At 35.9% G+C, this 20,955-nt stretch overlaps 1 protein-coding gene across 7 annotated transcripts in view; it reads left to right on the forward strand.

The window, feature by feature from the left end:
* Positions 1–20,782, forward strand: part of STRN3 (striatin 3) — a 136,397-nt gene extending 115,615 nt beyond the window's left edge. For all 7 annotated transcript variants that reach the window (XM_055361350.2, XM_055361348.2, XM_031002012.3 and 4 more), the window contains 9 exons: positions 1,030–1,163; positions 2,509–2,684; positions 2,867–2,914; positions 3,526–3,647; positions 7,649–7,816; positions 9,133–9,273; positions 12,059–12,166; positions 18,882–18,968; positions 19,050–20,782. In XM_055361350.2, the coding sequence (XP_055217325.1) occupies positions 1,030–1,163; positions 2,509–2,684; positions 2,867–2,914; positions 3,526–3,647; positions 7,649–7,816; positions 9,133–9,273; positions 12,059–12,166; positions 18,882–18,968; positions 19,050–19,219 (1,154 nt within the window). In that variant the 3' untranslated portion in view covers positions 19,220–20,782. The remainder of the gene's footprint in view (positions 1–1,029; positions 1,164–2,508; positions 2,685–2,866; positions 2,915–3,525; positions 3,648–7,648; positions 7,817–9,132; positions 9,274–12,058; positions 12,167–18,881; positions 18,969–19,049) is intronic.
* The last annotated feature ends 173 nt before the right edge of the window (positions 20,783–20,955 follow it).

Consider the following 20,955-nt stretch of genomic DNA (forward strand, 5'->3'; position numbering starts at 1 on the left):
AAATCATAGTCAAAGCTTTAAAGCTGGAAGACAGGCTGGGGCGCGGTGGCTCACGCCTGTAATCCCAGCACTTTGGGAGGCCGAGGCGGGTGGATCACTTGAGGTCAGGAGTTCAAGACCAGCCTGGCCAACATGGTGAAAGCCCATCTCTACTAAAAACAGAAAAATTAGCCGGGTGTGGTGGCGGGCGCCTGTAATCCCAGCTACTTGGGAGACTGAGACAGGAGAATTGCTTGAACCTAGGAGGTGGAGGTTTCAGTGAGCCGAGATCGCACCACTGCACTCCAGCCTGGGCGACAGAGCAAGACTGTGTCTCTAAATAAATAAATAAATAAAGCTGGAAGACATTCTGAAGACCACGTGGATTAACCTTTTATAGAAAGGAAACTGACATTGTTGGTGGAAGAATTTTTTCCTAGACCATTGATGTTACTGAAGGAATCTGAACAATTAAAGCTTCATTCTAGTGAACTGATATAGTATATAGCTGACTGTAAACCATTTACATTTCAATGTTTGTAGTAGTTTTTATCAGGGACTAGGATGCCTAGTACTTCCTTAGAAAGCAAAAGGACTTGGCGTCAACCTATTAACATTTAAAAAATACTGTATGACTACTTTGAGGTCCTTGAGGTCCATGGTAGAGGTTTCCCCCCATGAATGCAAAAATCTGATATTTAACTCTATTATTTAATCAAAATTTGTCCTATTTCTTATTTAACATGTAAACTATAGTTATAATTGTACTGAAGTGATAAGAGATTTAGACAGACAAAGCTTTTGTGTCCCAGCTTCCGCCCCAGAATAATATATCTAGTGCACATTTTATTTGTGGACAGTTAATACACCACAGTTCCAACACATTTGTTTAACACTGCTTAGTAACAGGATTTTTTGAGTAGAAGTGGGAAAATAAAAATTAATTATATTACTGAATATTGTAACTGTTAAGTGCTTAAATTTTCCCCACAATATTGTCTTGTACTGTATGATTTTTCAGCATTTAAGAAGCGGTTTTGTTCTTTATAGCTGAACCAATAACGTTTCCATCTGGAGGAGGCAAGTCATTTATTATGGGTTCTGATGATGTTTTGTTAAGTGTACTGGGCCTTGGAGACCTTGCAGACTTGACGGTAACAAATGATGCAGACTATAGTTATGATGTAAGTGCAGTTTTATTTTTAATTTTTTAATGATTTAATAGAAGGCTCCTTATTTTTTGGAATCACTTATAAAACAGAATTAATATCAAGGTGCATGGAAAAGATAAGTTTGTGTCAATGTGTTGATTTGAAGTGACATGTAGTTTTTCTTTTATAACGACTTTCTTTGTGGTATTTAAATTTTTTTTTAGGTATTTTGGTGGATTAACTAGAAGTTTGAGATGATTAATATATTGGTCAGTAAATACATCTTGAGTAGTCAACTCTCAATTATCTCAAATTAAGCCATATTTTGGTGTTAACAAGAAAAAAAATAACCTGAATCATATATTTGCCTTCAGAGTACTTCTTAAAAAGCATGTTTTATTTTTGAACTTTTATTTTCTTAAGGAAATATTTTAAAGTTTCTGAACATTGTAAAGTTAGCTTGCATCATTTCCTGAATACTTAACTCCTTCATTAGAGGATTGGGGAGTGGATGGAAGGGATGGGGAGTGGGGAGTCCAGTGTTAGAGGTGAAACTTGTCTTGGATTTAATTTTTTCTAGACATTAATATTTCAATTGAGAGTTAACTATACTTGTTAGATCTTTATGTTAATTGCAGTTTTTCAGCAATTTTTTTTCTTTTTATAATGAGTTTCTTTTTTCCACGTTTTATACTTAACATTAGCATGCTTTTTAGAGACAGCCTTTGGTGGGCTGGATTATTCTCATTAATATATTTTTTTGAGTATATAAGTGACTAAATTCCAGTAAACTTTTGACTGCTTTAGAAGTGGTTTCACAGCCTATCTTTACAGATGGAGAAATGTGAAGGTAAAAAGATAAACCTCTGTCAATATCAAGAATTATGAAAATGGGATAAAAATATTCTTAAAGGATCTTTAGTTCAGACTTTCAGAAAGTACCTTAACTTGCTGCCTTTAATAATTTCACATGCTAATACGTTTTCTAAATGACAACTTTACTGTTAATACTGTACCGTTGGATATTTGTAATAACTTACGTAATTATTTTTCATGTAAAGTATTGCAGCAATGGTAGTTATTTTGTTCTCATCTGACATTTAATGGGAGCTTTGGGTTTAGCTTAATAGGTAAAAACAGATTAAGGAACTCTTCATTTGACCTAGGCTATTTGTAAGGCGAATGAAATTATTCTGAGTTATTATTAAATGATAAAGTTTTTTTAGAAAGTTTTAAAGGTACATTAAATTTCCACTGGACATTTTAGCCAACAGTTTTAAATATATGTGTTAAACACACCAAAAAGAAACGAACAAACACTCCACATGCCTTCCAGTTTACTACTTTTACCACTAAATATTGTGCTCTTTCCTTTTAGTTGCCTGCTAATAAAGATGCCTTTCGAAAGACATGGAATCCCAAGTATACACTACGTAGCCATTTTGATGGAGTACGGGCATTAGCTTTTCATCCTGTAGAACCTGTGCTGGTTACTGCTTCTGAGGACCATACCCTGAAACTTTGGAACCTGCAAAAAACAGTTCCTGCCAAAAAGCAAGTATTTTAATGTTAGCCTGGTGTATTTCTTCCAATTTTGCTAATATAAGTAATTATTCCTCATTATTGTTGCATATCTTTAATGCACACATTTGATCTAATGACTATTTAATATCAACCAGTGATTCATAGTTATTTAATTGCCTTCTCTTCCCCTACCCTTTTTCCCCCTCTTTTAGGAGTGCCTCTTTAGATGTAGAGCCTATCTACACATTTAGGGCCCACATGTAAGTTTTACTGAATTGGTATTTAATTAACATCATCATTATTGTTAAATATTATTTATCGGTCCTCAAACCTTGTAATTTTCTCAATGTTTTGTATTAGAAAAGATGTATTACTTGAATAATAGCTATTTAATAATTGTATTGGTGAGACTATGAATATAATAGTACCATTCAGGCCAGATGCAGTAGTTCATGCCTGTAATCCCAGGATTTTCGGAGGCTGAGGCGGGCAGATCACTTGAGGTCAGGAGTTCGAGACCAGCCTGGCCAACATGGTGAAACTCCGTCTCTACCACAAAATACAAAAATTAGCTGGGCATGGTGGCGTGCGCTTGTAGTCTCAGCTACTCAGTAGGCTGAGGCAGGAGAATCGCTTGAACCTGGGAGGTGGAGGTTTTACTGAGCAGAGATCACCGCTGCATTCCAGTCTGGGCTGGTGACAGAGTGAGACCCTGTCTCCAAAAAAAAAAAAAAAAAAAAACCAGTCAGGTGTACATGTTCTCTTAAAACAGTTTTTAGATATTACATAAATTCAGAGGTTGGGGGAACGGAGATTTGAGTTTCTTCTTAGAATTTATCAGTAATTTTTTTTTCCTCTCTTCCTACAATAGTGGCCCTGTTCTGTCATTAGCTATTAGTTCTAATGGAGAACAGTGTTTTAGTGGTGGTATTGATGCAACCATCCAGTGGTGGAATATGCCGAGTCCCAATGTGGATCCATATGATACATATGGTAAGTAAAATGATCAAAATGTATTTTTTTTAAGTGAATGGAGCTGACAAAAGTAAATACCTCAAATATGATTACAAGGTTATTTAAACCTATATTAGTCACCTCATTTAGTTCTTCCATTTGCTAATACATTGCTTTATTAAAGAGAAAAATTAGGAAATGTCATTCCATGGGTATTTAAGCCTATGAATTGATACTTTCTCTGTTGTTAAAAAAACTATATTAATTAAAATGTTAATTTAGGTAGTAGTTACAAAAAGGAGGAGGAAACAAAATGTGATCTAAGTAACAAAATTTTGAACTTAAGATATAGTTTATATATTTTAAAAATATTAAGCAAAAGACAATGGAACCAACAGCAGGGGTGTAAATCATTAAAACTTTTTGGAGCCAAAAAATTTTTTTGTTATTCTTAGCTCATATCTATAAAAACATTCTTAATTTCAAAATGGAAGAAGAAAAAAAAAAGAAAGGAAACCTCCTTTGACTTGCAAATGTAGCTTTTAGAAATCTGTTCTACAGAAACACCTACCTGTACCTGTGTTCAAATATATTTGTAAGGGCACTGTTAATAATTATAAAATGTTAAAATGTTTATGAACTCTTTGTTCTTTTTATTTAACACACACTTTGTGCCTACATTAGCTAGGCATTGTGGTAAGCACTATGTCAAGAAATAAGATTTAGACTAATGGAAGGTAGAGACATAAAACATAAGCGAAGGGATGGGATCTGTGGTTACAAATTGTGATAAATGATAAGAAGATAGAGTACTGTGAGAGGGAGTAACAGGCAGAACCTTCTCTAGAAGAGTTAGTCAAGAAAGGTCTTTCTAAAATAGTGACATTCAAGCCAAAATCTGAAGGATAAGAGGAAACTTTCAGTAAAGAGTTTCAAGCCAGAAAGTTATCTGATAAATGTAAGGTTTTAAAGAGGTGACTGTGTTTGTTGTGAGAAGAATAAATTGGGGGCGAGAAGAGTGGAAAGAGAAATACCAGTTAGGAGGCTGCTGTCATAAAGTAGTCCAGTAAACTAGGTGACAGACAACATTGCCAAGATTAGAGTGGTGGTAGCACAGCACTTAGAAGTGGTTTTAAGATACGCTGAGGGAGTGTGGTAGAATAGACAGGATTTATTGATAAATTATGTTGAGTAGATAAAGTGATGGGTGAGTGACTCTTAATTTGTATGTGTTTAACTGCTTTACTGAGATAATTTACATATCACAAAATTCACCCTTTTAAAGTATACAGTTCAGGCTGGACACAATGGCCCACGCCTGTAATCCCACCACTTTGGGAGGCCGAGGTGGGTGGATCACTTGAGGCCAGGAGTTCAAGACCAGCCTGGGCAACACAGTGAGACCTCATGTCTGCCAAAAATTTAAAGATTTGCCAGATAGGGTGTCACATGCCTATAGTCCCAGACACTCGGGAGGCTGAGCTGGGAGGATCACTTGAGTGTGAGAAGTAAAGGCTGTAGTGAGCTATGATGGTGCCAGTGTACTCCAGCCTGGGAAGAGAGTGAGACCCAATCTCTCTCTCTCTCTCTCTCTCTTTTGGAAACAGTCTTGCTCTGTCTCCTAGGCTGGAGGGCAGTGGTGTGATCTTGGCTTACTGCAACCTCCGCCTCCCAGGCCCAAGCCATCCTCCTGAGGAGCTGGGACCACAGGTGTGAGCCACCACACGGCACTAATTTTTGTATTTTTTTGTAGAAATGGTGGCCATGTTGCCCAGGGTGGTCTTAAACTCCTGGGCTCAAGTGATCTGCCTGCCTCAGCCTCCCAAAGTATTGGGATGACAGGCATGAGCCACTATGTGCAGCCACAAGACCCCATCTCTAAAAAAAAACTAAAGTCTACAGTTCAGTAGTTTTTACTATGTTCACAAAGTTGTACAGCCATCATCACTAATTTCAGAACATTCACAAAGTTGTACAGCCATCATCACTAATTTCAGAACATTTCAAACATTCAGAACATTCAGTCCTGTTTGATGTGAGTAACTGAGCATGTGATGGGAGCATTTATTGAAACGGGGACAGAACAGGTGTGAGGAGATTTAAGATGGTGAATTCAGATTTTAGGCATGTTAAAGGATGACAAATATCAAGTAGGTAATATACAAATAAGGAGCCCAAAGAGATCTCGATTGAAGTTAAAAACATGGACAGTCTTCTCTATACAAATAATACATTAAACTATAAGAATGGGCAATACTGGGGGAGTGTATTGTTTAGCGTAAGAAGAGAAGACAACCTGGGACTAAAGTCCTCAGTAACTCTGACACTGGAAGAGTGGCTAGAGCAAGAGAGCCAAGAAAGGAAACTGAGGAGATGTGACCCAAGAGACAGAAGGAAGTGCAGGAGAGGGTGCGAAATCATGGAAGCGCACACTAAAGAAGAAACAATTTTGAGAAGAAAGAAGCAGTCTGCACTTTCGAATGTTGCTGAGAGGTCCAATAATATGATATAAAGTTTCCTTTTTATAAGTGACTAGCAGGTCACCCAGGTCTTGGCCAGATAGAGTTTGGACGCTGCAGCTAAGACTGAAGAATGAAGGGACCTCTGGATAATCTTTCATGTCAGACTATATGGATGAAAAGCAATATAATGGGAACAACAACAAAATGTTTTGTATCATCAAAGAAAAGTATTAAATTTGATAGTGTAGGGATCATCATTAGCAAGGATTGTTTTGGTGTGGTAGTAGTATCAGAAACCAAATTGGAGTGATTTGAAGAGTAAACAGGAAGTGAAAAGCGTATTTCTATTGCTGGGTAGAAGGGGTGGCAGGATAGGATTAATGAAGATTTTTTATTGAAGAGATTCTGGAACAAGGTTTTTTTCACTATGGTAATGATTCCAAGGAGGAGAATTTGTGTAGTAGAGAAGCAGTAAACATTACAGCAAGTTAGTGACATCTGGTACTAGCCTTTGATAGGATGGAGGACAGATTCCTTGCTTGTATCTGGAAGCTAGGAGAAGATACCTTTAGACACTAATCATTTATATATTACGCAGCAAGAAGATGGGGGATAAGAAACATGCAGCATTATCTGAATGCTGTATTTTCTCAGTGAAATATGAGGCATAGTCATTCATGAGGAAGAGAGGTTGGGAGCTGTGAGAATTGTGGAGATGATAAGAACCATTCATGGAAAGTGGGAGGAGTTTACTAGAAAAACAGGATTGTCAGACAAATTATGCTCAATGTTATCAGCTGTCAAATGTCTGTCAGTTAAGGAACAGATAAATAAAATACAGTATATCCATACAGCAGAATATTATTTGGCACTAAAAATAAATGGAGTACTGATACATGCTCCAACATGGATAAACCTTGAAAACATGTTCAGTGCCAGGAGGTCAAGGCTACAGTGGACTGTGACTTTGCCACTGTACTCCAGCCTGGGTGATAGAGCAAGACCCTATTTCAAAAAGAAAAAAAGAAAACATACTCAGTGAAAGAACCCAGTCACAAAAGACCACATATTGTATGATTCCATTTATAGAAAATGTTCAGAAAGACACATCTATAGAGACAGAGCATTAGTTGTTGCCTAGACTTGTGGAAAGGTGGGGAGGAGGAATTGGGGGAAGTGACTAATGAGTGATGAAAGTATCCTAAAATTGATTGTCATGATGGTTGTATAACTCTGTGAACAACATACCAAAAATCATTGAAGTATATATACACTTTAAATGAGTGAGTTGTATGGTATGTAAATTATATTTGTATCTCAAGAAAGCTGTTTTTTTTTAAAAGCATATGTTTCTTTATAGAAAATTGTGAAAATACAGAAAAATGTTGATGGGAGGAGGGGATAAAAGTAGGCCATAACTCTACTCTTAGATATAGCCACTATGTACACTTTAGTTTATCTTCTTGTGGCCTTTATGTGTGTTCTTTATGCTCAGTTATATGGTAAGTTTTCTTTATGTATCAAAGTTTCTTTTAAACTTCTTTTACCTAATTTTTTGTTTGTTTGTTTTTTCCCCAGAGCCAAATGTTCTAGCTGGCACTTTAGTTGGTCATACAGATGCAGTTTGGGGTCTTGCTTATAGTGGCATAAAAAATCAATTACTGTCTTGTTCAGCAGATGGCACTGTTAGGTTATGGAATCCACAAGAAAAATTGCCATGTATTTGCACTTACAATGGAGATAAAAGTAAGTAAATTTTGCATCTGTGAGAAAAGTTAGTTTTTTAAAAATATTGGAATATATAAAGGACAAAGTAATTGATGTATTTCTTTACTGTTCCAAAGAGATATATTGAATGAATTTTGTAAAAGTTTGGATAGTCTTTTTACTCATTTTTTTGAAGTGCTTTGCAACTATGTCCCATAGTGCAGTGCTTTTTTACCTTTTTTGTATTCCATTTTTTAAAAATGTAAAACTATTGTATATAACAGTGGAATAGACAAATGAGGATACTCATAGGGACAACAGGAGGCACACCACCTGTTCCAGACGACTACCCACAAAGACCGAAGGGATCACAGTCTCAAGCATACCTATAAACCGTGTGTTCCATTACCTCGAGCACACTAGTTGAGTAGTCCAGCCATAATCACTGAACCCCTAACTGGAACAGTACAAATTGGGTTATTTTCATGATTTTAAATATTTTCCTATTTAAAAAGGCTTTAACCAGTTTACCTTTTGAAGACATTTACTGGTCTTATTTTCCAAGTCATTTTTAATTTTTTTAATTAGACCTTTTATTTGTACATAAAAATACATATTGTTTTAAAACATTTTAGGTGAATAGTAAATATATAATTTTGTGTCTCTTAGACACCGTAGTGATTGTACTAATTTTCAGTTATCCAAGCTTTAGAGGTAAGAATTCATTTAGGTATTTGTTTCTGGCTTCATCTAGATAGTTAATAGCTTGGCTCCATATTCCATCTAATTGTGCATTGATCTGGCTAGTTTAATTTAGTATGTTAAAGAGAGAAATTGCTGCTGAGGCCATTTTAGGGTAAAGTACTGCATCAGCTGATTCCAGAGTCCAAGCCATTTTCATGAGTCCAAAAATCTGACTTGTATTAGCTGCTTGATAAGGCCTACAGATCTCTGACAGGTGAACCAGTCTCCCAAAGTTATGTGAGAAGGCTAATTTATCATTTTACAGTAAGAAGTATAATTGGCAAATTGGCCAAAAGACTAGAATTTTATTTAATCCCTTAGAAGAAAATGTGTAATAGAACAAATAACTTTTGCATGTTTTACTCTTTATGAGCTCTGTAGTTATATTTTTCTTATAATATTAAATAGAATGCTATAAAGTTTTTAAATAATTGAGGAAAAGGTATTTCTTATCTCACCATCCTGACACAGTTGTGTTCCTTTTCATTATTAACAGTATTTCAAGACTATTTGAATTCCTTTTTCTGATTAGAAAAACAGAGATTTCAAAAAGTAGAGATTTCATAGTAATTTTACTTTGTTTACATTGTCTGTCTTTGGGCTCATTTCAGAGCATGGAATACCTACATCAGTTGACTTTATAGGCTGTGATCCAGCTCATATGGTAACCTCTTTCAACACTGGTAGTGCAGTAATTTATGATTTAGAAACATCACAGTCATTGGTGATACTTTCATCACAGGTAGATTCTGGTAAGTTTTCATGGAGTTTCTTTGAAACCTTAAAAAGGATTATTACACAATAGAGGGTGATCTTTTAGCTAATTTTCATATTTTCACTATTTGAATTTAGGATGGCAAAATAATTAGTTTCATAATGTTACAGTTGTACTTATTTTTATTATTTCTGCTATTCAAATTTTGCTTAAAAGCTTGGGTGGACATATGGGAAAAGAGGAATGTCTAGAGCAATATGAAGGTGAAAGTAGAGAAAATAACATAATGAACCTAATGTACTCAGCATTCAGTTTTAATACCTATCTATAAATGCCCAGTATTACACATGCATTATGTGGTGTTTTACAGTTTATTTAGATAGGGATCACATAAGATTTATGTATTGCAGTTGTTTGATAGGTCTCTCAGGTCTCTCTTCATCCATAGATTCCCCTTCATCTCTTTTATGTTCTTTTTTTTTTTTTTTTTTTTTTTTTTGATTGACGAAATTGGCTACTTTGTCTTGTCAAGTTTCCGACAGTCTGGATTTTGCTAGTTGCATTCCTGTGTTATTATTTAATGTGCTTCTCTATTTCTATTCACAGTTCTCCTGTGAATTGATTATAGATCTAAAGACTTATTCAAATTCAGGTTCACTGTTTTTTTCTTTTAAAAATTTTTAAATGTTTTTGGCAACTTTACTTCATAAGTAATTTGTAAGCTTTTATCAGAGGTGAGTATTTTCTGGTTGTTCATGTTTTTGTGATGTTTTCAGTCTGGATTATTTCCTGGGTTCATTCATTTTCTATTGAAAGATTTTCTAATTTTATCATTCCCTCTCCATTTATTAGCTAGATTATTCCTATAAAAAAGAACATCTCTTTATCAACAATTTGGTTACCTTGGAGTTAGTGTGTATTAAGGAAAAAGGCAAGATAAATGATTGGGTTTTGGCTTTCCCCTTTATTTACCAGTTTTTAAAATAATGGTTTGCTAGCACCCTCTGAAGGTGACCAGTTTGTCTTGGGTGGTGTTTTTGGTATCATCATACTCTCTCATGGATATAAATGTATTTGATGTGTTTCGATCCATTGCAGGTATTATCTTTATTTATTGCTGTTCAGATCCTTTGATTTTGGCCAGTGGGGCTTATTCAGTGGGGCTCAGGTTGGCTCCTGAGTCCTTTTGCCATGACTTTGGTTGTTGTTGATAGCTTCCTGATATGACATATGACAAGATCTTCTAGGTTCATCTTGTTCATTTTGTGCCCTAGATCTGAAATCAGCTGTTTATCTAAGGAGTTGTGGTTTCTTTTAGTGGGAAATGGTATTTAGAGACTACAGTTGGGGTACTAGGCTGTTGAGTTGATCCTCATGGTCTTCATGGCTCCTGGGTTGTTCATTGTGTTGGGCTTTTTCAATGGACAGAGCTAAGAAATAAACATTTTTTAAAAAGTAAAATACTTCAACTTCAGATTTATCTTGGTTCTCAACAAAATTGTTTCTCATTTTATTTACCCCACAGTGTACACAGAATCATCTCAGTAATAATACCATTACCACCAAAAGATCAAATATTGATAATAAAACTTTGTAATTAGGGTATATTCCACTAGTGATATACAATCTAATTTCTATGCTTTAAAGTCACTTGGAATAGTTCCTTCCTTTGTAGTTATACCACCAGTTGGATATACTTAAGTTCGTTTGTTTAATTTTACTTTTGATTTTCATTAATTTCTTTTAGAAAAACAACTGTTGGCTGGGTGCATTGGCTCATTGAGCCTGTAATCTCACCACTTTGGGAGGCCAATGTGGGAAGATAGCTTGAGGCTAGGAGTAGAGACCAGTCTGGGCAACATAGTGAGACCCCATCTCTACCAAAAACTTCAAAAATTAGGTGGGCATGGTGATGTGTGCCTGTAGTCCTAGCTTTGGAGACTGAAGCAGGAGAAGCCCTTGAGCTCAGGAGTTCAGGGTTACAGTGAGCTATGATTGCACCATTGCACTCCAGCCTAGGCAACAGAGTGAGACCTTGTCTCTTAAACAAAAAAAATCGTTTTATAATTATGTAAAATATTTACATGGTGCCATGGTCAGATCTTAAACCAAAATTATCTTCTAAGTCTCTTTCCCAGTATCTCCTCAAACCTATTTTTTTTAATTACTCTACATAGGTAACTATATATATATATATATGTATTTTTTATGTGTTTAGGTGTAATATATGAGTTATGGTACATAAGCAGAATGAATGATCTAAAGTCTATTAATATTGAGGAGTTTCCCCCATTTATTTGTTTTGATATTTTTCTGTTCTCCCTCATCTTTAATAAAAAGTTAGTAAGAGCTTACTGGTAAAGAAAAAAATCTCGTCTTTAAAGATCATTAATTCCAGTTCTTTGTTTTTTTGTTTTTGTCAGTGTAGGTAGATGGGGGTTGTTCCTTACAAACATCTGACTAGCAATTGTGAATGTTTTCCTTCTTTAAACGCTTATAACTCTTACATGGACTGTGTATTAGAAGTAATAATTGTGGATCTTTTAAAAATTCTAAACTACCTATAATAAAGGGTGGCATTAAAACACTTCTCAGTTTTTCTAAATTTGAGCCTAGTACAGTCTATATTATAGGACATAATAATGTAAATGTTTATTTTTTAAAAATCTCTCTAGAGTCCTTGTTTGGTTCTCAGGTTTTTTGTTCTATGCAAAAGGTTTAGTTTTTAATGATTTTTATATTTTAGCACGATTAGAAAGGCCATTATACAACTTCTTATTAAAGGTTTGAATTTTAACTTATTGTCTTTCTTTATTTTTCAGGTTTACAATCTAATAATCATATCAACAGAGTAGTAAGTCATCCCACACTTCCTGTTACAATAACTGCTCATGAAGATAGACACATCAAATTTTTTGACAATAAAACGGGTAAGCAAATTGTCTTCTTTTCATATTAGTAATACTGTAAATTTGAGATGATCAAAAATGCTGTTTTATGTAAGATATATTGAGTTTTCAGATGCGAAATTGCCAAATGAAACCATTTTAACTCAGATTTTTGCTTTTCTTAATGTTGCACGCTTATGATTTGTTATTTTATCCTTAACTAGACATAATACCTTGCCTAGCTATTACGATTTCTTCAAGTCATGTTAGTTAAATGTAGATCCTTCCATTTGAAATTTTTCCCTCATATTCTGTTATGAATAAGTATGATGGAAGAGGTAGATCTCTTTCTGGTGTTTGGCATTTCCAATTTTTTTTTTTTTTTTTGAGGCAGAGTTTTGCTCTTGTTGCCCAGGCTGGAGTGCAATGGTGCAATCTCAGCTCACTGCAATCTCGGCCTCTTGAGTTCAAGCGATTATCCTGCCTCAGTCTCCCGAGTCGCTGGGATTACAGGCATGCACCACCATACCTGGCTAATTTTTTTTGTATTTTTAGTAGAGACGGGGTTTCTCCGCGTTGGTCAGGCTGGTCTCGAACTCCTGACCTCAGATGATCCACCTGCCTTGGCCTCCCAAAGTGCTGGGATTACAGGCATGAGCCACCGCGCCCGGTCTTCCAATATGTTCTTAAAACTATGTCTCAGTGGATCAAATGACATTATAGTGCATAGTGTTTATTATCATCTTCCCTGTATTTCTTGTTGTAGGGAAATATACCAATTGTATTGAAGTCGAATCAGATTTTAACTTAGCCATAGATGTGTGGTTGTTTTTTGTTTGTTTGTTTGTTTTGGGCCTCTTTTTTATCTAGTCATTACCTAGAATAGTAGATAATATATTGCTTGCTCTCTTTCAGGAAAGGTCTGACAGCTAGGAAGGCTACTTTGAGGAGAGGCTAAAACAGTCAGGGTACTGAAGGACTTCTAAATAAGAAATGTAAATGTTAATTGCAACATTGTTACAGGGTAACAAATTATCAAGTAAGACAGTGACCCAGAATTATAGGTTTCTCTTTGAAGATTATATAGAAAATGGCAATATGTTTTAGTCTGTAGTCTTAACGATGAGACCCTTTTGTTCAAACATTACTTTCATGGACAGATTCTTTTTAACAAATTGCAGACAAAGTGAATATTTACAGGTCTACATTGTGCACAGGACATAAGATTCAACTGGATGTTCTTTTTTAAAAAAATATTTAAAATATTTATTTTTTTTATAGAGACAGGGTCTCACTGTGTTGCCCAGGCTGGTCTTGAACTCCTGGGCTCAAGTAGTCCTCCCATGTCAGCCTCCCAAAATGCTGGGATTACAGGCATGAGCCACTGCTCCTGGCCAGTGTTCCCAATTTAACACTTCATCAAATCAATCCTTTGAACTATTTTTATGAAACCAATAATGTTTTTCTCTGCTGCAAGAGCAAAGAGGTTAATTTCCTTTGTGTTTCTAAAAAGATTCCTGTTTATTAATTATTGAAGATTTACAGTTATATGGGAAAGTTCAGGAATTTTAGTAGTTATATTAAAAGCAAAAGGTGAGCATCTGAAAAGCTATTTTATTAGCAGAAATCAAGAAAGTGGTCAGTAAAAGCTTACTCAATATCAAATAAGCAGCAATAGTCTTTCAAATTCTTTCCAAATTTCACCTATTTATTATTTCTGTTAACTAGTACCTTACCTGTAGTATGAAGATAATTGAAGCAGTAGGCTCCAAATAATAGAAAAAAAAAATCCTTTTTTTTTTTTTTTGAGCCAGTCTTGCTCTATTGCCCAGAGCTATAGTGCAGTGGCACCATCTCAGCTCACTGTAACCTCCGCCTCTTGGGTTCAGTTGATTCTGGTGCCTCAGCCTCCCGCATAGCTGGGTGGGACTACAGGTGTGTGCCACCATGTCCAGCTAATTTTTGTATTTTCACCAAGTCGGCCAGGCTGGTCTTGAACTCCTGAGCTCAAGTGATCTGCCCGCCTCAGTCTCCCAAAGTTCTGGGATTACAGGCGTAAGCCACTGTGCCTGAACACACACACACACCGCACCCCCCCCACACCCCCCATTGAGTTACATGAAACTATGAATTGTCTTCAGATGTGTGTTTTTTTTTTTTTTTGAGATGGAGTTTCATTCTTATTGCCCAGGTTGGAGTGTAGTGGCACGATCACGGCTCACTGCAATCTCTGCCTCCTGGGTTCAAGTGATTCTCCCAGCTCACCCTCCTGAGTAGCTGGGATTATAGGCGTCTGCTACCACGCCTGTCTAATTTTTTATATTTTTAGTAGAGACAGGCTTTCAGCATGTTGGCCAGGCTGGTCTTGAACTCCTGACCTCAGGTGACCCACCCACCTTGGCCTCCCAAAGTGCTGGGATTATAGGTGTGAGCCACTGCGCCCGGCCTGGATATGGTGTTTTCAGAGAAGTTCTTTAAAAACTCATTTAATTGTGGTAAAATAGATTGTCCCCATAACTGCTATTTCCGGTTAGCTAAGTTGTTTTTAATAGAGTATTACTTTATAAAATGAGTAGTAAATTTATTGAGCTTTTATATCTGAAACATGATAGAACTTTATGCTATGAATAGGTTCAATAATTATTTAAATGAGTAAACCATTTTAATAAAAATGTATTCAGCATTTTGTACTATACTGCACTGGATACTATCATGTATAAGATATGGTTCCTGATTTCTGTGGGCTTGTTGTCTAGAGGAAATAAGAGGGAGTGGGGTGGGGGTATGTGCAAGATGAAGTTTTGCCTTAGGAATGGAAAGGTGTTTGGGGTTGGTTGGTTTTTAAGTGAAGGAAGTGGTAGTAGGAAGTTACAGGTATGGGGATATTTTGAGCAGAGGTGCGGTGGTGGAAACTTTCTCAGGAACAGAAGTTTCTTATAGACAAAGACAAAGACAAAGTTTGGGGAAGGAAAATAGAATCTATTGAGGAGGACTTTTAGAACCAGGTTAAGAATATTGAATTTTTATCTATGCTGTATGTGTAGCAACCATAAAAATATTTGAACAACAGGGCTTGCAAAATTGGTTTAGAAAAATTAATCAAGTCACATTTTGCACTATATGATAGATTCTTGACTTTAAAGGATTTAAAGTTTTCAATTTCTACTATTTATTTCAGAGAGATCTTCAGGACCCATGGTTTCTAAAATTTTGGTAGAGGTACAAATTTGAGTTTCCTATACTGTGTCTGAAAGACTTAGGTAGTGAGTGATTCTGGAAGAACCTATAGTATGAATGAGGGATGTGGAGGAGTGGGAGGAAGATCTTGTATCAGCTGTGGACTCATTCATTCAGCAAAATGTCTAGACTGTCTGCCATATTCTTGGCACAGTTCTTGAAGCTTGGTGAACAGAATAAAATGTCCTGTCCTCTTGGAGCTACAGACTAGTGGTATATTGTCTATTCTGTGTGAGACATTATTCTAACTCATTTGCTTTTCTAATAACTCTGTAAGGTAGATATACTACTATTATTATCCCCATTTTACACATGAGGTTGAAGGGCTTAAAGAAGTTAAGTGACTTGTGCAGTATTTAAACTCACACAGTTTGTTTCCGTAGTTTACATTTGACATCTTTATTTAATAGAGGCCCACAATGTTAGCCAGTAAAAGGGCTTAAGGTGCCAGGGAGGGGAGAATGGGCATGTGCAGTGGCATCTGTCCAGCCTTTATTTCCTTAGTCATAGGAGGAAAAAATTAGGATTAGTTTTGGTAGAGTATTAGCAGAAGCACGAGGCCAAAATGAAATTGGTTAGATGTGAGAAGCTGCAGGTATATGTTAGTGAAGGAGAGGTCCTATTTACTGGAAGGGGTCAGAAGCTTTGTGATTTATGTGGTCACCAGTGAAAGCCCAACATACAACTTGGTCCAGCATTGTGGTCTCTATTCATGGTCCATCTGAAGGGATTACTCACATTTTGAAGTGATTTTTGTGACTCTGTGGAGAAGAAGGGTTAACTCTCAATTGACTTAAGATAATCAGGGTGAGGGTTAGTTTAGTGCACAGGCTGGAGAGCTGGAGTTAAACTTGGAAAATTATAGCATCCTTAAAGAAATGTGTAGCTCTTGTATTGGAAAAAAGTCTTTTGGTTTAGAGATGTTAAACTTAGGAGATAGAGGATCATTCTCAAGAGAGAAGTTTGAACTAGATCTGTGAATTGAAACTTACCATCAAGGCTAGGTGTGATGGCTCATGCCTGTAAACCCAGCACTTTGAGAGACTGAGGCAGGAGAATTGCTTGACACCAGGAGTTTGAGAACAGCCTAGGCAACAATACGGGATTCTGTCTCTACAAAAAATTTAAAAATTAGCCAGGCATGGTGGCGTGTGCCTCTAGTACCAGTTAAGTGGGAGGGTTGCTTGAGCCCAGGAGTAAGGTTGCAGTGAGCCATGATGGTGCCACTGTACTCTGGCCTGAGTGACAGAGCAAGGCCCTGTCTCAAAAATACAAATAAAATAAATTTTAAAAATAAAACTTACCATCACAGATTTAACATAAGGAAAGCTAATGATACCTGGTATTTAACCCCTAATATTTTGAAAGTATTGTCATGGAGGCCAACCATTTTATACACTGTGGCCTTTTATAGGAATTTTGAGAGGAGTGGATTCTAGAACTGGAAGATAAATTATGTAGAACTAAATAAACAATTGAAGATAGTTTGTTGAAGACTTTTCTGTTCTTTGGGCTAGCAGAGTAGAATTTCTAAGACTATTTTGTTTATTACTCTTAGTATTAATGAGAGTTGTGGTTTGAAATGAGAGACTTTAATTTTGTCTTAAATTTTTGACTTTAATTTTTTAAAATTTTGTCTTCAACTGATAAGTGTTTAATAGTGCTGGAAAGTGATAGGACTTTTCTTCTTTTTTGAGACGGAGTCTCACTCTGTCACCCAGGCTGAAGTGCAGTGGCACAATCTCAGCTCACTGCAGCCTCCACCTCCCGGGTTCAAGCGATTCTCCTGTCTCAGCCTCCCTAGTAGCTGGGATTACAGGTGCTAACCACCACACCCAGCTAATTTTTGTATTTTTAGTAGAGGCAAGGTTTCCCCATGTTGGCCAGGCTGGTCTTGAACTCCTGACCTCAGGTGATCTGCCCGCTTCGGCCTCCCAAAGTGCTGGGATTACAGGCATGATCCCCCGCAGCTGGCCTACTATATTACTTTTTATAGGTTTTTTGGAGTGTATTTTTGCACATTTTATTATGTTGTGGTTTTGTATTCAGGTCAACAGCTATAGCCCCATCACAAATAACAAAACTAGACCTCTTTCATATCCTAGTGCAGCGTATCATCATGGGACCAGAGGCATGGCTAATGATTATAACTAGAATTTTGGAAAAAGCCTCTATCTTTCATTAGGGACATCCCAGGCATTTGAGTAATAAAGACTCATTGCTGAGTGAAAGGGGAGTAACTTATAAAAGTATCAGTATTTATATTTTATTGCCTGCCTAGTGAATCAGTTTATAATGCTTTCTATCCATCCAAAGCATATATTACCATTGCAGGATGCCCTTGCCCCAAAGTATTTGTGCAATACAACTTTGTGTTCACAACTTGTCTTTTAAATTCTACTTGCTGTTGAATTCCATTTGCTTGCCAAATCTTCACTGAAGATACTCATAAAGTCACATTTTCCAGAGCAGTGTTTTTGTTAATATCTGGGGAAATCTAGAGTAATTTGTTTACTCCTTTCTTTTTCAGAGTATGTAAAATGATTATATTTCAAAGGATAAGTGAACTGAACTTGATAATGGAATGTTTAGGTAGAAATATATTTTCTGGGGATTTATTTATTGTTAGCCCAGTATATAAAATAGTCTTAAGGTCTTTCACTGACACTTTTCCTTCCTTCTTCCCTCCCCTCCCCTTCCCTTTCTTTTCTTTCTCCTCTTTTCTCTTTCCTTCCCATTTTCCTTGCCTTTCCTTTCTTGACAGCATTTCACTATGTTGCCCAGGCTAGCTAGAGTACAGTGGCCACTCACAGGCACAGTCATAGTGCACTGCAGCCTTGAACTCCTGGGTTCAAGTGATTCCACGACCTCAGCCTCCTGAGTAGCTTGGAACTACAGGCACACCTCACCACACTTGGCTTATTTAATTCCAGTTTACACGATCTTGAGCCTTTGATGCAATCCTATTGTCATTGCTTTACAGTGTCTATCAGATATTGTCAGATACATGTTACACAGATGTCTTTTTTAGGAGTAATTACCAGAGAAAGTTATGCATTTGAATTAAAATTCTCTTGAAAACATTACCATAGTGGTGGATGTACCCTTAAAACATTATATTAAGTGAAAGAAGCCAGACACAAAAAGCCACGTATTGTATGAGTTCACTTATACGAAGTATCCAGAATAGGCCAGTCTATAGAAAGAGTCGATTAGTGGTCAGGGGTTGGAGGGACAAATAGGAGTGACTGCTTAATTGGGTATGGGGTTTCCTTTTCCAGTGATGAAAATGTTCTGAACTCTAGAGAATGGTGATGGTTGCGTAACATTGTGAATGTTCTAAAAGACACTGGATTGTGTACTCAGATGTTTACAGTGGTAAATTTTATGTTGTGTATATTTTACCACAATAAAAAAGTTGCTATAATGATTGTTTTATGTTGATGCTATATTGTAGTTTCTGTTCTCTCGAGTTAGTATTTGTGAAAACTTAATCAGTTCTCTGTTATGTTTTGTTTAGGTAAAATGATCCATTCTATGGTAGCTCACTTGGATGCTGTTACAAGTCTAGCAGTAGATCCTAATGGAATCTATTTGATGTCTGGAAGTAAGTCTTAAAGTCCTGTACTGCCCACAAACTTTATAAAAGATTGTTACTCAGTAACAAATTTTATTTGTTCTTTTACAGGCCATGACTGTTCCATCAGATTATGGAATTTAGACAGCAAGACATGTGTGCAAGAAATAACAGCTCACAGAAAGAAATTGGATGAATCAATTTATGATGTTGCTTTCCACCCGTCAAAAGCATATATAGCTAGTGCAGGAGCTGATGCTCTTGCCAAAGTATTTGTATGAATCAACAAAAACTTGCATCATAACAAGATTTGCTTGGACAGAAAGAGGGTCTGCATCACTGCCATCAAAAAGGTTACTGATATGACACTACATGTGATCTGCCTGGTGAAGGCTATTTGGGGCAGGCACAAATTGGTGGAAATCACATCTTAATGTCAAGCTCATTAAGTTAACTGTAATTACTGTATTTTGTGGGACAAAGAAAAAAGGACTCCAGTATTTGTGGCCTGTACTGGATGTGAACTGAGCGTATATCTGTTTTTAGGTGTCTTTAAGCCAATGTGGAGTCTGATCTTTCAAAAAAGTTTTTTTTTTTTCCTTCTTTTTTTTTTTGGACTCTGTGTGCTGCCTTAGGGGTTAGGAATGTGGTGCTCTTGTTGGGGGAAGTGAGCTCCAAGAGTAGCTTTTTTTCATCTCTTAGTGATCTTCTGTTTATCGATTGAATGCCACAGATTCCCTTTTAAACTTATTTTGCTTTAAAAAAAAAAAAAGAAAATTTAACTTAAAATATTTTAGCATTAGTTGCACAAAATGTTTGGATAAAATTCTAGTTTTTATAAGTCTTTTTATATATTTAGCCTGTCACAACAGTGCTGAAGATTGTATTGAAGTTTTTCTGCATTATACAACCCTAAAACACAGAGATCTCACTGACCCGCTGCCCTGTAGCCACTTTCTTTCCTTCTTTTGCCTAATACAGCTCAGCTAAGTCCTTCCATAAAGATGCTAAATAACTTTCATCATCACATAAATGTCTTCATAAACCAAGGACTATTAAGTGTATTAAAATGAAACAGTGGGGTTTAGTACTCCAAATGAACTCTTAAAGAAAAAAAACTAATCTTGGCATCCTATCACTATGTGATATTTTGTACATCTTACTGTATTTACAAGTTTATTTATCAAGGATTATCCATCTTGCTAATGGCCTATTATTTATTTCACTTTTTGTTGGTCTTTATATCCTTTTATTAATGTGCTAAAGGAACCTGTATATCTATTTTGGAACTCTTTGAATAGTCTAAAATAGACTAAAAATGGAGTATTTTATAGTTTAAATTACAAACCAAGGTGGTTCCCCCTAAGATATATATCTTGGTTTACCATGATTCCGAACAAAACTAACTTGTTTAAAAATATTTGGAGTAAAGTTTTATTTGCATTACAAATAGGATACAAAAATAGTTGAATCAGGATACAGAAATCTGCTGTGTTTTGACTAGTTATCCCTGTTTTATTTTTTAGATGTGCTTAATTTTATGGTGTAACTAAAGATTTTGTTTGTGTAATGCATGATTAAGACAATAAAGTATTTTTTCTAGTCTTCCGAGAAACTTTTCTGATCAGTTTGCGAGTTTTGATGAGTTTTGTAAGGTTTTTGTTTTACAAACTATGAATCAGCAAATTTTTAAGATTGTACCACATAGCAAACATACAGCTGTTGAAAAATAATGTATATAAAATGCATATAATAAATATTAAATTGTGTACCTGTATGTTACTGTTGGCTACATCATTTTGTGTTGAATAATAAAGTGCAATACTTTACTCTCCGTAATTAAACTAGGAAATGGAGATTTCTTAGTGAGTCCTTCATTTTTATGCTGTTCTTTCAAACTTTGTCCTACTTATTGATATTCTAATAAGAGTAGATCACTAACACTATTAATAATGTCTAAGTATTTCACCCCACTTGAAGATTAAGAAAAAGTATTCCATTAAATTATGCAATACAA

Source organism: Gorilla gorilla, chromosome 15 (assembly GCF_029281585.2).
Source record: "Gorilla gorilla gorilla isolate KB3781 chromosome 15, NHGRI_mGorGor1-v2.1_pri, whole genome shotgun sequence".
NCBI lineage: Eukaryota > Metazoa > Chordata > Mammalia > Primates > Hominidae > Gorilla > Gorilla gorilla.